The 16,338-nt window shown below is 44.4% G+C and overlaps 1 protein-coding gene across 2 annotated transcripts in view; it reads right to left on the bottom strand.

Moving 5' to 3' along the window:
• The window catches only part of OVA9 (glutamine-tRNA ligase, putative / glutaminyl-tRNA synthetase, putative / GlnRS), a 187,316-nt gene that overhangs the window by 38,377 nt on the left and 132,601 nt on the right, over positions 1-16,338 (bottom strand). For both annotated transcript variants that reach the window (XM_087373033.1, XM_087373034.1), the window contains 4 exons: positions 9,136-9,333; positions 8,898-8,996; positions 8,620-8,751; positions 8,264-8,400 (listed from right to left, as the gene is read on the bottom strand). In XM_087373033.1, the coding sequence (XP_087229159.1) occupies positions 8,264-8,400; positions 8,620-8,751; positions 8,898-8,996; positions 9,136-9,333 (566 nt within the window). The remainder of the gene's footprint in view (positions 1-8,263; positions 8,401-8,619; positions 8,752-8,897; positions 8,997-9,135; positions 9,334-16,338) is intronic.

Raw genomic sequence — 16,338 nt, 5'->3', positions numbered from 1 at the left:
TTCTACTTCTAGCTGTGAAGCTGAGTACAAAGCGGCTTTTACAGCTACAGTGGAGTGTGTTCGGCTTCAAAAGCTACTTGCAGATCTTTGTGCATGTCAGATTGCTCCTACCGTCATCTTCACTGATAGTCAGAGTGCTTTGGCTGTCGCATAGAATCCAGTTTTCCATGCTCGCACAAAGCACATTGAGGTTCACTATCACTATGTCAGAGAGCGATTATTAGCGGGTGATATTGAGTTGTCTTATGTTCCCACTGAAGACAACTTGGCAGATCTTTTTACGAAGGCTCTACCTCGACCCAAGTTTGAGGCTTTTCGGCAAGCTTTAAACTTAGTACCTTTCGTAACTTGATTTGTTGTACTCTGTACAGTCATGGGTTGCTATATCCTACGCGACGAACATGTGCAACCATGACACCATATATTTAGGTGTCCTGAGCCATGTCCAAGATACTTCAACTCATACCATGGAGGGGGGTTTGTAGGCTATCTCATGGGCTATCCATAGATGCCACTTATACCTTGGTATGAGCCTTGTAGGCCTAGTTATAGTCAGTTATGACTATTGGTACAGTTAGTATATGTACCATTTAGGCCACTTAGGACACTTAGTCCAGTTAGGGCATTAGCCCTAGGGTTTTGTTATGTTGGCTCTTCTTTGAGCCTCCACACTTCAGTTTTGCAGCAATCTATTACAACATCTCGTTTTTCTCCATTGTACTTCCATTTTTTAGCTTCCATTGCTTCCAACACCCAACACTTCTAGGCAGCGCTCTAGTTACATTTTTTTAAAAAAGTGTCCCACACACTTTGTTGCCAAGTGGCCCCCTTCTAATTCGGTTCTCTCTCTCTCTCTCTCTCTCTCTCTCTCTCTCTCTCTCTCATACACATACACTTTCTTTTTTTAACAACTCTCTCTCTCTCTCTCTCTCTCTCTCTCACACACACACACACACACACACACACACACATACTTTTTTTAGTGAAAACTTTGAGTGCTTTACAATACAAGATAGCTATCCCACGAAAAACTGGTAAGATGAAATATTACATCAAGAGATTTTTTTTTAAAAAATAAAAGAGTGATATATTCCATTCAAAACGAATCATACAACAGGTGAGAGAGAAAGTACTCTATCCCTAGCCTCAACAATGTGGCAAAAAAGCCATGGTGGTGGTCTAAAATGCCATGACATCCCAAAAGGGGTCAAATGAAAAAATAATGAGCAGTCCCATGTCCTCATGAAGGATATAAGTCTCCCACGAGCTGCCAAAGAGGTGCCTGTACACCGCTCCCACTGACTCCTGAGAGTGAAGATAATCTCCGCCCAAATGGAAGCGAGAGTGTCAGCCTCCGTGCATAAATGGTCCCCAAGGACAAAAGAACATTGCGAACACCATATCCGCCATAGGGTAATGCTGGAAATCACCTCCCAAGCTGACCCTGCAGCTGAAGTAGGCAGGGAATCCTGAGCTGGTACATGTACCAAAAGCAAATCCTGCGGCTCCATGATGCTGGCCTCTATGGGACCCCGTCTCTGGCGACGCTGCATGAAGAAACCGTGGTCTCCTGGCTCTGACTCAAAGAGAGTAAAGGCTCCAGATCCTCTCCCCCAAAGGGCAACGCCCCATGTCATTAGAAAGGACTCGGATGTAACATGTGAGAACAACCTGAAGATACCTGTCCAGACCACTCTAGAGCTGGGGCAGCTCCATAAACAATGCTTGCTAGATTCCTCTGCAAGCTGACAACGCATACACAAGGAGGGTCTACCCATCTGCTGAAGCCAAGTACCCACAGGTATGCCCCTATGTATAGTGAGCCAAAGAAAGTAGGAGACTTTCCTGGCTCTACTGATGCCCCAAAAGTGAGTCCAGTAGCTCCGCAAGAGCTCTGCAGTAAGTCCCTGTGCGTGCCAATGCTGGAAGGCAGATGGTAGGTGATGAGAGTCTCTCTGCTGAAGCCTGTAACCTGCCCTCGTCGAGTACTGGAAAAAGGAAAGAGGACGATCGCCTGCCACTGGAGCAGGCCATGCCCATTCACCTGGGTCCCAGTCAAGCTCTGCAAGAGGTCGACCCTGAAAAATCTAAAGTATCCATCTAGTATCTTCTGCAATGGTCAACCTGGAAGGATCTGTGGCCCATTCCTTACCCAGGCAACCAATGACCCTGACTCTCTGCCAAAGGAGCTCCTGTCGATCCAGGGGCTGAGTGGGATACAATCTGTGAGAGGAGTCCGTCTCAAAATAAATAAACGGTGCCGATCCTAAACGAACTCCAATGCATAGCCCAACCTGACTAAAACAATCTGACCAAGTAGAGATGGGGTGAACATAGGCTCGATCTGTGAGTATATCCCTCCACTACTGAGGAATAGCTCTCATGATCAGTAATTTGGTGGAAGCAATCTATCCAAGTGGCTCGTGTCTATCTCTGATCACCTCCTCTGACATCTCCACACCTCCCCTGAACCAATCTCCAACTGTCACAACCCCCTGAGCATGCCATCGGGCCAAGGGAGTCCTAAGTTCTATACCAGGGGAAGATCCCTGATACCGAACCAGGGGGTTATGGTAAAGTGGCTGTCGGGAAATTTCCTCTCTGGAGGAGGGAACTGCTCTGATGAGGTGCTGTCGAAAATGATCCCAGATCTGAATAAGCCTTTTCACAAGTGGTGAGGAAGGCTGAGAATGCTGGTCCGTCAGGAAGATCCAACTGATTCTACCTGCCAACTGGCCTACTGCTTTGGGGGTGCACTGGTGAATCCCATGCAATAGGAACTGCTTCCACGGATGATCTCCTGAAGTCAAACCTCTAACAAGAAGTTTGACTAAAAGGGATCTGCTCTGCATCTCCGGATCAAGAACCCCAAGTCCTCCCTGCGAGGAGGGTAAAGTGATAGTATCCCATGAAACTCTGGCCCTAGTGTCCTCAGAACCATCACCATCACTCCACAAAAAGTTCCGAAGCAATCTCCTCACCTAACGGATCGAGTCAGCATGAAAGCACGAACATGATGCAACGTACCACATAGTCGCTAGTAGAACCTGGTTGAGTACCAGCGCTCTTCCGGCCAAAGAAAGTCTAGCCGTACTCCAGTAGGCTAGCTTTCTTCGGATACTCTCAAGAACTGGGGCAAACTGTGGCATCAGGGACACCTCAATGCCAACCTGGAAGCCTAGATATCTCGTGGAGGTGCCTCTGGGTATCCATACATCCTGATCTATGCACTGAGTTTGCAAACAATCGAAGAGCAATTGCTGCACAGAACGACGAAAGATAACAAAAGTAGAAGAACTGAATCACCAAAGACTCTATGGTTTCTAGCTTTCCAGAGAGTCCAAAGTGCCCAGTAGCGAACCCAAATAAAGAACAAGTCAAAATCCGGCCGTCTAGGAGATATCCCAAACAACCAGAAAAGCTTGCCAAAAGAAGCCTTGGAGAATCTGAGTCTCAATCTATGCCGAAGGATGTCCAACAAACTCCATGTCTAAGAGCAATGCCAAAAGATATGAGATACGGATTCCCTCGGAGCTAAACACCGACGATAGATAGCTGGAGGAATACGTCTGCATGATAAAAGTTGTCTAGACGGAATAACCCCCATTAGAACCCGCTATAGAAAGACCTCTCGTCTCAAGGGAACCTTGGAGTGCCAAATCTGCTTCAATCTCTTTCTCCACCATTTAACCGGATGATGCAAAGCCCAAATTTGATTTGCCTTATCTGACACCTAGGGTGGTGATAGCATAACTTTATTATAAGAGGAGAGTGTAATACCAGACAGCTTCAATGGACGAATGGACGAGCATAAAGGAAGAATAGAAGCTTGTCTTGAAGTTCTAAAGGCGGTACTTGCTGAAATGGCTTAAGCGTTGGGGTAATGATTTGCCAAACAGGATCATAGTGCATTTCCAATCTATATTTTGCAACAACCAAAGGGAAGGATAAAAGAGTGCCATCATCTTTAATAACATCAGCCACATTGGAAATCCCTTTTGCATTCAGAAAATAAGAGCACCGCGGCTCCTGCAAGAGCCAAGGGAGGAGAAAGAACCCGTGACCAGTGGATGCTCTCAGCTAGCAAAGAGTTACCTAGTACAGAATCTCGTCCATTCCAGTGCAAACGTGAAAGAATATGCTTCCAATCCAGAAACATCTGAGAAACCATAGGACACCCTTTGATTTTGCCTTCAATGCAGCCCAAAAGAAAATCCAACTGCATGGGGTGCCAAAAACCAAAAGCAGTAGTGGTGATGTGATCAAGTAAAGTGCGCATCATAGCAGTCCAAGGCCGGTCATCTTGAAGAAACTGAAGCATCATTTTGTCTTTGTGGGCTAGAATATGTACATAAATATTAAGAATATTCAGCCCTCCATGTAATTTGGGTGAGCATAATCTCTGTACTGGAAGTAACCACAAGCTTTTCTTGCCATGCTTTGACCGCCAGAAAATCTCCATAATGGTGGACATGAAGGAAGACAGATGGTTCTTAGTGAAAAATATCAATCTGTTGACGCCAAGTAATGCTCCAACCCAGAGGATATTCAAGATGACGGATCAACTGAGCTGGTGGAACAATTTCCCCCGGCCAGAGTAGTCTGTGCCAATCCTACAAAGGCAACATACGGGATTTCTGAAAATTAATGTGAAGGCCAGCAGCCAGTCCATACAAAGAGAGAGCCTACATAAGCGAAGAAAGGTCCCTTTGAGTGTTTTTGGCATGAAGAATGAATCATCTGCATAAGCCTGAGCAACCAGTCATCTGTATCTGTCGCCACCAAACGATCAATATATCAAGGCATTGGATGCGTGGCTATAGCATATAAAATAGCACTAAGAGGACAACCTTGCCGAACTGAACAATGAAGCGTCCAGGGCTCTGATATGTCTCCAGACAAAATGCATGCAGCCTTGCTATCATGATAAAGCCAGAAGATGATATGCTGCAATTGTTGACAATGAGCAATCTTCTGTGGATAAGCATGTCATCAGGCATCTCAAGATATACAATCCTCAACCACAAAGGGGCATGATCAAAATGCATGAAAGTGTAATCCACCCATAATTTGACAATGAGAATATCATAGTGCTGAGGATCAACCGTATACCATCAATCCAACCTAGCCTGATATGGAGACTCAGCATTGTGTTGAAAAGTGTAACCAGGCAGCATAGGCTGTGATTCTTTCCACAGATCAATAAGAGGGAGCTGAGTCAATAAATTAGGCCAATGCTGAAGTTCAGAGGCTAACATGTGCGTATGCCTTGAAGTGTTGTCACCTAGTTGAGGAGCATTATTAAAATCTCCATAAACAAAGGCATGTTGCTTCCAGGGATAACTTTGCATATCTGCCCAAATTAAACCTCTCCTACGAGAAGATTGTGACGCATAGACCGATGCACATTCAAAGACTTCCCCCTGTAGAAGGCACGGGATGATCAGACATGCCTCGACTATCATTCAAAGCATCCACTGGCTGAAACTCATGTTTCACCAAGAAAACCACACCAGAAAAAGAATGTTCTCCCGCATAGAAAATATCATAACCAGCAAAATACCCATGACGACCAGCATACATATGCTGATTATGTTCTTGCAATGCAACTATGTCAAGCTCCAATTGATGCAGATATCCCCAAACGAGCTTCCATTTCCTGGGATCACATAGACCCTGTACATTGAGAGTAAGGCACGTTATATGAGACAGGATATTTACAAACTATTTACATGTGAGAGCCCAAAAGATCAAGTTTGCATTTTCAACCTCAGGATCCGGCGCCCGACCCTGAGAAGAAACTAATGGATGTGGAGAAGTTAAACGAGCAGCCACTTCCTCTTCAGGAAAGAGAGTGCCGCTTGCTGTTATTGCAGGCCAATTAATTCCAATCCCTTAATTTTCTTGTGGAGTGTTTCCACTCGAAGATGAGCCATTCCAAGAGGTCTCCTTGCAGTAACAACTCTGCCAAGCTTTCTGCAAAGTTTTTTCCTTTGCTTTCAATTGAGAAGTTGAAGGCATCGAGGCAGAAACATTAGCATTTAACGCAGCAGGAGCTTTCCCCTTATCCTAGGCTGCATTTACTGGCTTATTTGACTTATTCTTTACCTAAGGAAAAAGCAGGAGCATCTTTGGGACACACACACACACACACACATAGACTTTGCAAATCTCTTTGCATTTGCAAGCGATTGCATCATCCATTCATCTTGACAATCGTTTGCATATGACAGAACTTGAGGCAGTGCTCACGAGTACGTGTACTCGCTTGTTATTCTACAAAACTCTAAGACAAGAGACATTGAGTAACAATTTAACTGCTCTTTCCTATCAGAAAGTAAATATATAGCTTAAATGTCTATATGTATACGACGTTCCAGAGTATTTGTTTGAAGTTAGAAGTATATAAATGCTTATTTTAGGATTGTTTAAGGTTTCCTATATAAGTTAGAAGCTATGTTACAATTAAATGTGACTTTACAAGTTCAGCAGCAAATGCTATGGTTATAGCATACAAAAACCAAAAGATGACGAGAATTTGCTTCGAAAATTCCAGAAAGGGAGCAAGTGCGCTATAAGAGCCAGTTATGAAGGTGACACTCTCCAGCTTCAATAGAGGGGATGCCCAACCCTTTCCAATGACCCTTACAAGTTCATCCAGACAGTGTATAATGCAAATAAAGCAATCTGCCTTATCTCCTTGTTCACCACTCTAAATTGCACCATACTCATCATGCAACAATAACAATCGACTTCCTCAGTTCAAATATTTAATTATCTTTGTCCATCTCTGAAACCTCAACGTTTCAAAACATGTCACAATGTACGCCCTCTTACAATGCATACTGCCCTAGAACACACTTTTTAAGATTTAATGTTTGGAATGATGAAGAAGGGATCCTTGATTTTTGTATAATGAAATTAATCAATTAATTAATGTTTCAAAACAGCAATCAAAGTTGGAAAAGCCTTGAAACTTGACTGGCAATTGCACACAAAGCAACAAGCAGATCCTTTGAATATATCAGCTATGCATGTCAACTCACCCCTATAACCAAACAAAGAAGTACTCCCCCTTCCCCTTCTATAGTCCTTCATTTCACATTAATTTTTGAATTGGTATGTTGTAATTTCTTAATGCTGACAGGAAGATATGTGGACCTAGTATCTAGTGCAAAACATGCATGTGTCTCTTGCCAACCTGTGGCATGCTTTCAACTCATCTGCATCATAGGAGTGACAATAGACACTTCTAGTACCACGACGTAGCCATTCATTAGAAATACAGAGGACAGCAACCACTAAGACCATAATCTAAGAGGAACTTAGATCAGGTCTTGGACAAGACCAAGACTCCATTGCACGGGGTGCATGAAGCAGTCAAACGAGTATATCATCACCATCTTTCAATCTAAACAGTTTTCATTGACCTTTACATGGTAGAAACTTTGAGGGGAATACAACCGCTGATAAGTCAGCGATTGAAAAGTACAAACAGGAGGGTAATACACATGTGACAGGTGGTACAAGGAACATGTGGTGAATCCTGGGACTGGATGGCATCTCCCAACTGGTATGCTACATTTCCAAGCTTTAAAATCGTCCTGTAAGCATTAAAGCAAATGTTTGAAGAGTATTTGGTGTGCTTTGGAGCCTCATAAATTATTGCCCCCAGATAACTCTCACCCAATAATGACTTACCCCTTAAAACAACTGAAACGTATAACATCTACTGAGATGGTGTAGTCATCAAGCCTTCAGAGTTGGCTACGTGTTTAAAGGAAGTCTTAGGTATAACAATAATCAACGCCTTCTACCCCTTCAAGAATATACAACCATACCCTTCCACACCCCTCAAGAAATTTACTCATAGCTGTAGTTGACCTGCCACAGGAGTCGCTATTTCCCACATGTTTAACCCCCGTTACATGCCTTTTCATTATCTATATTCCATGTCTATATGTTCATGTGAGCAGGTAGAAATTTAACGGTTATTTATGTTTTGTTTATAACAAACAGAATCCTGTGGTAAAAGAATCTTTACAGATTAAATCCAGAGCCATGTTAAGCCAAATAGATGATGGACACTCGCAAAAAAAATGCTTGCATGCAGACAAGATACACAATTGAAGACATCATCACACATTTGCGTGCATATATTTTGCCAAGAGGGGGGAAAAGCCCAGAACTTGCCTCGACAGGTATGCATGTCAGGGATGCACACTTTTTGAAAGAATTAATGGAGCAGAGAGAAACACAAAACCTTCTTGTTATCCCGACATCACGTACAAAACTGTTGATTGCCTCTGGTGTCACACCTCTGCGTCTCAAACCTGCTAGTGTCATAAGACGAGGATCATCCCACCCATCAACCCATTTGTCTGTAACCAATCTGTTTAGCTGCAAAAACATGTAAAGACCAACAGATAAAAGAGAGAAAGCAGAATTAGGGTTGCATATATAAGGGTAAAAAATCAAAACATCAAACAGACCATCCGTATATGTATATTTTTGGGTACAAATCAGTGTATTAAAACCCAAATGATTGTTTCACTCATATTGCACTGGAAAGTTCACATCTTTCAAATGGAGCGAGTTCACCATGGCAAAGTAGCATACCTTGCGTTTAGAAAGCACAGTGTTTGAGATAACTAATCGTGAATACTCCCAAACATAAGGGTGGTAAAGATCTAAAGCTTCCAAAAGCCAATAATAAGAAGCACGTCGAGATTCAAACTCCAAAGAGCATAGCTGTCCAGCATCAAAGAAAAAAATATATCTTGTTTTTAAATGAAAAAAGTACACTAAACTTAATTCTTGCACGTAAGGTATCAAACTTTCTAAGGAGAAGGTTCAAAGCAATGAGAAAAAAATCCATTCATAACATTGAAGCTTACAGAATGGGTGATATTTTCAAGTGAGTCAACAATGCAATGTGTGTAATCGTAGCTTGGGTAGATGCACCACTTGCTTCCAGCATGAGGGTGTGGAGTATACTGCCCAAGTTTACATGATATCATAATCGAAGAATACTCCAAAATGCCAAAGAGTACTCAAAAGGTCAGCTCTTAAGTGCGGAGCATTTACTCTGATCAAAGTAAGAAAAGAGTGGCTGAGAAGAAGACTGTCGTTCACCTTTATTCGATATGCAATCAGATCATACATGTTGTAGTTGTCACTCTTCATGTCCTGTTTCATTCGCAGTGTAGCCTTTCCTTCTTCCATCAATCCCCTCCTCATGTCATCAAAAAGCTTCAAAGACTCCGCAATCGGACGATCTCTCCAAGGGCTTTCCATCTTCTTCTCCCTATACGCTTTTATTTCATCTGGAGTCTGCCATGGAAAAGCACATCATTGTTTGCGCTTTAAAAAGGTTTCCATACAAAAGATAATAGATCTCGAAATTATGCATGAATGAAAGAAAGGAAAGTGAAATTTTTACTGAAAAAATGGCAGGGGTGGAGTAGGGTGACCCAAGAAATGTCCAGGGATGCAAAACATGAGAAAGCAGGATTGAGGTTGTGAGGCAAGAACGATGATCCTATTTTTATTACACGGACTAAGAAAGACATTTTGGTTGCGAAAAGCTCAATGTAGTTTCTAGCAAGCAGAGAACCCCTCGTAAAGAAACTCTAAAAGGAACACACCCTTAACGACATACACTGATGTGATGCCGACCGTCCTCCCCCGGGCATCTATCTCTGGGCAGCTCATGTAACGCTTCTGTGATCTCCAGGAGTGATAGCAGGCTATCCAAAACATGACTCATCCTGTCTGAGACCATCTGGGGGACATGACTCCAAATCTCCTCTCTGGCTCAGATCATCTCCTCGGTGACTGGATCAGCGGTGTAAAGAGTGGAATAGAAATCAGAAGTGATCTCAACAAGTCGATGAGGATCCGTCTGAAGAGACCCGGCCTCATCCACAAGTCTACGAAGACTGTCCGAAGAGTATCTCTGACCCACTGCCCTGAAGAACTCTCTAGAGCATCTATCCCCCTTCTGGATCCAGAAGGTCTGCTGGGAGTAAAACCTGAACTGAGCCCTCCTTCCCTGAACCTCCTCTAGTCTCTCCTGAGCCTCTGAAAGCTGCCCTCTGATGAAAAGAGAACGAGGAAAGCTATGAATCAATCTCTGAAGTCTGGATACCTCCGCTCTTGCGTTTCGATCTCTGATTCTGAGCTTTTCCTTCTCCTCTTTTGCCCTCAACTGGCAGGCCATGCTGACTCTAGCCAAAGCCCCCTCTACCCACATCAACCAGCCCTGATCCTCAGGAGTGTCCTCTGTCAACCAAGCCTCCTAAAAAACAAAGTCCGGAACTCTCACAAAGCCTGTGCTCTCCAATCGAGAGGTAGGGAGAATCTGTAATAGGACTGGAGCATGGTCAGATAAAACATAACCCGGGCGGATCCCAATCTGTCCTCCTCTGGCCTAGCCCCAATGGCCAATATAAAACCTGTCAAGCCTAGCCAAAGAGAGAGAGCCATCGAAAACCCCCGACCAAGAGAACTGAAGACTATAAGCCAAGTGACGAAAGTCGTCCAATCGAGCTGCATCATGAAGTCCAGCATGATAAACAAAACTATCCCACTCCACTCTCTCCCTATCAGAAAGTCCACCCTCTGTCTGGCCCGACTTGTCTTCAAAGAATTCAACCATGTTGAATCTCCTCCAACAATCCAGGTGTCTGCCTGAGGAAGGGACTCTCTGAGCTGTCTCCAAAATGCACGTCTGCGGACTGGATCCGTGGGAGCGTACACATTGAGAACACCAACTGTTGTGCTCTCAATCTGAAGAATAACATAGCATGCCCTGCTCTCCACTAGTGTACCCTCTTGGGTGATATCTGGGGCCCACCTAGCTGAAATTGAGATGCAGACTCCTCCCCTCGTACCATCCGCTGGGCTCCAATATGTCGGCTCTGTCCTCTGAGTAAGGATCTGCATCTGTCAATCCTGTCCTGGGAGAGCTTATGCTCCTGCATAAGCACAATGTCTGGAGGGGACCCTGAGGAAATAAATCGAAGGGAGTCCCTAAGCAGCTGCAATCTAGGAACTCTCGATGTACAACCATCTGCATCTGAAACAAATCTGCGGCCGTTCAGTCCTCTCACATTCCAAGAAATGATAGACAGCCTAGACATCCGATGGAAGTGAGGGGATGCTAGTGGCAGCGGCACAAATGACTCTCTCTAACGGCGCAATCCAAAGTCGGTCTCTAATCAAGCTCCAAATCTGCCCCAACTCATGTAAAATGGCTCCATCCAAGGGAATAATACTCTGGCGTGAACTGAGGAGCTGAAAGTCAAACCAACCAGCACTCCTGGGCAAATCAAAGTCTCCCTGTATCTCAAAGAACAGAAACAGAAAGGCCCTGCCTCCGAAGCCAAGTCGAAGAGTCCTAGGGCAAGAATGAATCTGCGAGCCGACAATACGGTGAACTGATGAAAACTAAGTCATGCTCAAAAGCTGTCTATCAATCTCGCTGTCAAGAAGCTCATCTGACCAGCTTTCGCTCCCCCGAGAACGAAAGCTGCCTGCGGAGAAACGAAGAATGTGCCCCTCTTTGGATAGAGTAACAGATCCCAAGTACTCCTCTACCTCCTCTGACCGTCGACAAAATACCGGGAGAAGTTCCAATCTAGTGAGGGAGTCTGTGGAAACCACTCGAGCCAAAAAGGACCAAAGATCAACGGGCAGATCTCTGTCAACCATCCTGGGGTCAGGTCTAGGAGTCAGAAGAGCTGAAAGAGGCTGAGCCGTCCTAACTCTACACCTGGAATAGGTAAGAGGGAGAGGAAGAATCTGTGACGAGGTGCCTGTACGCAAGGGTGACTAAAAATCTCGCTCAATCTCATCTCCTAGGATCTCCCAACCCTCACACCTGTCTGGGTACTGAGCGAAATCTGTGACCGCACTCGCAAAAGATCTTGATAAACCAGGAGTGAAAAGCTGCGAGGACGAGGCTGTACTGGGAGGGGTGTCTGAGAGGACGCTCCGCATAGCAACACCCACTTGGGAGGTGCTAGTGTAGTTAGCTATCTTATGGGGATCACTTCCTTCGCCCCGCATATCACTGACTTCTTTGACTCACCACCACCACCAGAAGCTGACCACGACTATCCCTCTTTAGTTTATCCATCCCCCGCCACACAACGTGCACCACGATACCACCCATACACACTACATATCATGACATCTACTTTGATCATAGCCTCCCCCCTGAGTACACCGAACACCACTCCACTTTATTCATATATCTCGAGGACATCCCGCTCATAGAAGATCAAGTCACTCTGATCACCTGATCCCTTCAGGAGGCCACCTTGAACCCTTTCGCACAAACCACCCACACCACTCGCCCGCCATCCCTTAGCTTGGTACCCTACAATAGCTCATACGAATGAGAGTAAGGCTTTACGCTGTCAACTCAAAATCAAGACTAAGCATCACCTTTCAACTGAGAAAAAGACAATACATGAGTACCATGCCTGATCCCCCTGAAGAAGCAGCTTGTGGATTTCGCTCGCCAGAATGAGGAGTTAATCAATATTCTGTTAAGTACCATCTTCAAGGACTTCTAGCAGACATCTCTCGAGTGACGAGCCCCCTCTCCTCCCAAAAGCACACACTCTCGCTCTGTTATGCATGCACACTATACAACATTCTTCACCAGCCATCACTTGACCTTTCACAGCTGGTTGGATGCACTCCATAGCTTCTGTGAGACACACAACCTGAAGGTTATGATCTTGAACACATCCCGAGCAGTCATGCATAGAGAGCAATTCAAACTGAATGGATTACCAGTGGGGTCGTCGCATCCTACACATACTATGGCCCGATTTTCACAATCCGACGAATGATGCAGGCCCGACTAAGCATGCAATACATTGCATTTGCTAGACTTGAGCGGTTGTGGTTTCACTGTCATTTTCTCATTGACTCGTTCGTCCACCCAAAGGGCATGCATGGTAGGGAGCCTGATCTATCAGAGGTAGACTAGGCCGAAGTGAAGAGGCTCTAGGTTCTCTTATTGTCACAAATGATCCGTAGTAAGCTGTCGGTCCAACATCAAACCATTATAGCTGACTTTGGGGCACCTCCACTACAGCTTGACACAGCATTCTAGGCTATGTTGCACGAAACATGTCCATGCAGGAAACATGGTAGTTTTGAAATGTTTCTGAAACGCCATTTGAATCAATAGGAAACGGTAGGAGTAGGCTGAAACATTCAAGATCTGGTTTACCCCTCTATGAAGCCCCCCGCCCCCCTCTTTCTTCCGGCGAAGGTTTTTATTACAATAGAAAATTGTTATACAACTGACCCATGGAGGAGCAAGACGATAATACAACTGGAACTCTCCATTCAATAAAACTAGGGACAGCCATGCTTACTGGCTTTGCCCCTAAAAGCTGGGAGCTTTTCAGGTAGGAAAAGCTGGCTGAACTGGTCTTTTCAGAAAAAGGTGCCTACTAAAAGCATGGATGTGGTAGTCTTCTCCATGTGGGCCCTTATCTAAAACCTAGATATCCGGCTTGGCGCACTTCTCCCCTTAAAATGTGGGCCTCTTTGCAGTCTCCCAGGTCTTACAGAACTAATAGAATAACGTTAAAACCTCTCGATGCTCTCTTAAAGGGGTACAGAAAAGATTATTTTATGTAAGATTGCAGAAACAGGCTCTTTATTACAATAAGATACAAGACCAAGGTGGTGTTTAAGTAAATTTTATCAACACCTTCCAAATTGAAAGTGACTATAGCCACAGCTATGTACAAGGCACAAAATGAAGCATAAGGCTGAGCACTAAGCCTATATACATAGGCAGTTCTCAAAAAGACAGCCTAGCTGGGGTGTTCAAGGCTCCAAGTCCTGAGGAAAGATGCCTGCACAATTATCACTATTTCCACACATCAGTAACACTTAGCCAATGCTTGGACAATGATATTCTAATTTAGCATAACTGTGCGCTTCTGCTTCTCTAATGCAACTTCAAAAGCTATGCAAAATACCAATGTGAATGTATTACAATTTACAGTTTGCCTCCAAATTGAATCGGGAGTAGGATGGCAGTGGTAAAGTACCACTGCATGATTTGTGTGGGAAATAACTTGCAGGAGGGCTGCTGCAGGAGGAGCTGCTCTACGAGAGAGCTACTATAAATTTTATCAACACCTTTCAAACTGAATGGACTTAAGACTATAGCCAGAGCTATGTATAGGACATGAAAATGAAGCTCAAGGCTGAGCAGTAAGCCTATATACATAGGCAGTTCTAAAAAAGATAGCCTAGCTAGGGTGCTCAAGGCTCCAAGGGCTCTCCAATCCTGAGGGAAGATGACTGCACAATTATCACTATTTCCACACATCAGTAGCACTTAATCAATGCTGGAAAGCAAGATTCTAATTTAGCATAATTGTGTGCTTCTGCTTCTCTGATACAACTTCAAAAGCTATGCAAAAAACCAATGTAAATCTATTAGAGATTTGCCTCAAAATTGAGAGTAGCCGTTGGAGTACGATTGCATAGGAAAAGCGCCAATGCAGGATTTGTGTGGGAAACACCTTGCAAGAGGAGCTGCTCTAGCAGAGCTACTGTAAGAGGAGTTTCTACAGAGAAAGAGGCTGCAGGAGGGGCTGCTTCTGCTCCACTATGTGACATACAGGAGGTTGAGACAGAGGAGCATTTCATCTTCAGGTGTCATATGTACTATGAGATCCGAGGACGTTTCCACTGCCTCTTCAGGGATAGTTATGGGATGTTAGCCTGTTTCCTCTCCTACCCAGACCAACGGTGTTTGGCAGGTTTCATTCATGAGGCACTTAGACACCGCAAGAGGATACTCCGAGCACGGAGATAGGAGCAGACTTCTTCCTCGGTTGATCCCTCTTAGAGCTCTATCACGGAGTTCTTTCAGCTAGATCACATGGACCCCAACGAGACGAGGCCTCGACATAACCGTGACTCGGAGCCCGTGACCCGACAGCTCAGACAGAGGGTCGACACACAGATCACACTTGGAGACATCCCCTCCTTGTTTAGAGTCGGAGCCCAACCGACGGGGGGTCACAGTAGCCCTGGTTAGACGCAGAGCTACGGCCAAGAGACGTGCCAGGACCGCACCTCTGAGTGGCCGACAGCACTCTATTGCCGACTTCATGCCTCCACTGCCTCATCCATCTTGATATCTTGCTGTTGCTGGGGATGATGATGATATTGATGATGATGCTGAGATTGATATATAGTCGACCATCGACATGACTATGTTGTACTTAGGACTTAGTACTGCCATCTGCATTTTTGCATTTTTTGCATTTTGCATTTTGCATTGGTATGGATGCTCGTTTAGTAGCTCCACTACCACAGCTCGTTGTATCAAGATTTTCACAGTCTCATAGACCCATCGGTCTTCCGAAGACTTTAATAAACTTTCTTTCTTTCTTTCTTTCCAGATCCTTAGAAATTACATGACCAAGATGGTGGATTTTATCCAGAAAGAACTCACTTTTCTTACCATTTGTGTAGAGCTTGTTATCCCTGTGCTCCTCTTTTGACCTCGAAAGCACACTAATATCCTCGAAGAAAGTAGTTGTGAAAAGTCTATGAGGTCTACATATCAGGTCCATTATCTTGCTCGAAGTAGCAGGAGCATTCGTTAGTCTAAAAGGCATTACCAAGGACTCGTACAGCTTAAAGGTCGTCCAAAAAGCCATCTTGTGCATATCTTATTTCATGATAGCACTCTTCAAATCAATCATGCAGAAAATCCATTGGATGGATCTCAGGTCCATCCCTCTCACACCACGGCTAGCATCTAGACTCAAACCATACATACTTTGATGGCCACTCGGCGACCATGTTCGAGGCAGCCTCTGCTAGGAGGGATATTTTTCTTAGAGACTGAACGGGCTCTCCCTTCTTCTCACAGACTATAGTAAGAGTGAGGTGGCGCTTTAGCCTCTTCCCTCGTTTCTTTCCTGAGGTTTTCTATCAACCTGTTCTGGGTGACCCTTTTGTTCATGCCATGCATGATGTATTTCCGCTCTAAGCTAGCTCTGCAGGTTCTTTTTCAACTTATTAGAAGCCTTTCTCATGCAAAAAAAGAAAAAGAAAAAGTAAAATCGTATTGCTCCTTTTTAACTTATCCAACACATCATCCATGTTTGGGATTTGAAACATGTTCTCAATGGTCATCTTGTTGGCCTTTATAATCAAGACACATACTATAGGATCCATCTTTCTTTTGAACAGACAACACCAGAGAAAAAGATCAATACATTTCTTTGTCGCTTTCCTTTTAAAGTTTCTCATTCTAATATGGCTAAGAGCATGGTT

Source organism: Dipteris shenzhenensis, chromosome 3, assembly GCF_047967505.1.
Source record: "Dipteris shenzhenensis isolate YYH24624 ecotype China chromosome 3, Dip_SZ_1.0, whole genome shotgun sequence".
NCBI classification, from domain to species: Eukaryota; Viridiplantae; Streptophyta; class Polypodiopsida; order Gleicheniales; family Dipteridaceae; genus Dipteris; species Dipteris shenzhenensis.
The sequence above is the reverse complement of the archived record's forward strand: the minus strand, read 5'-3'. Positions and strand labels throughout refer to the sequence as shown.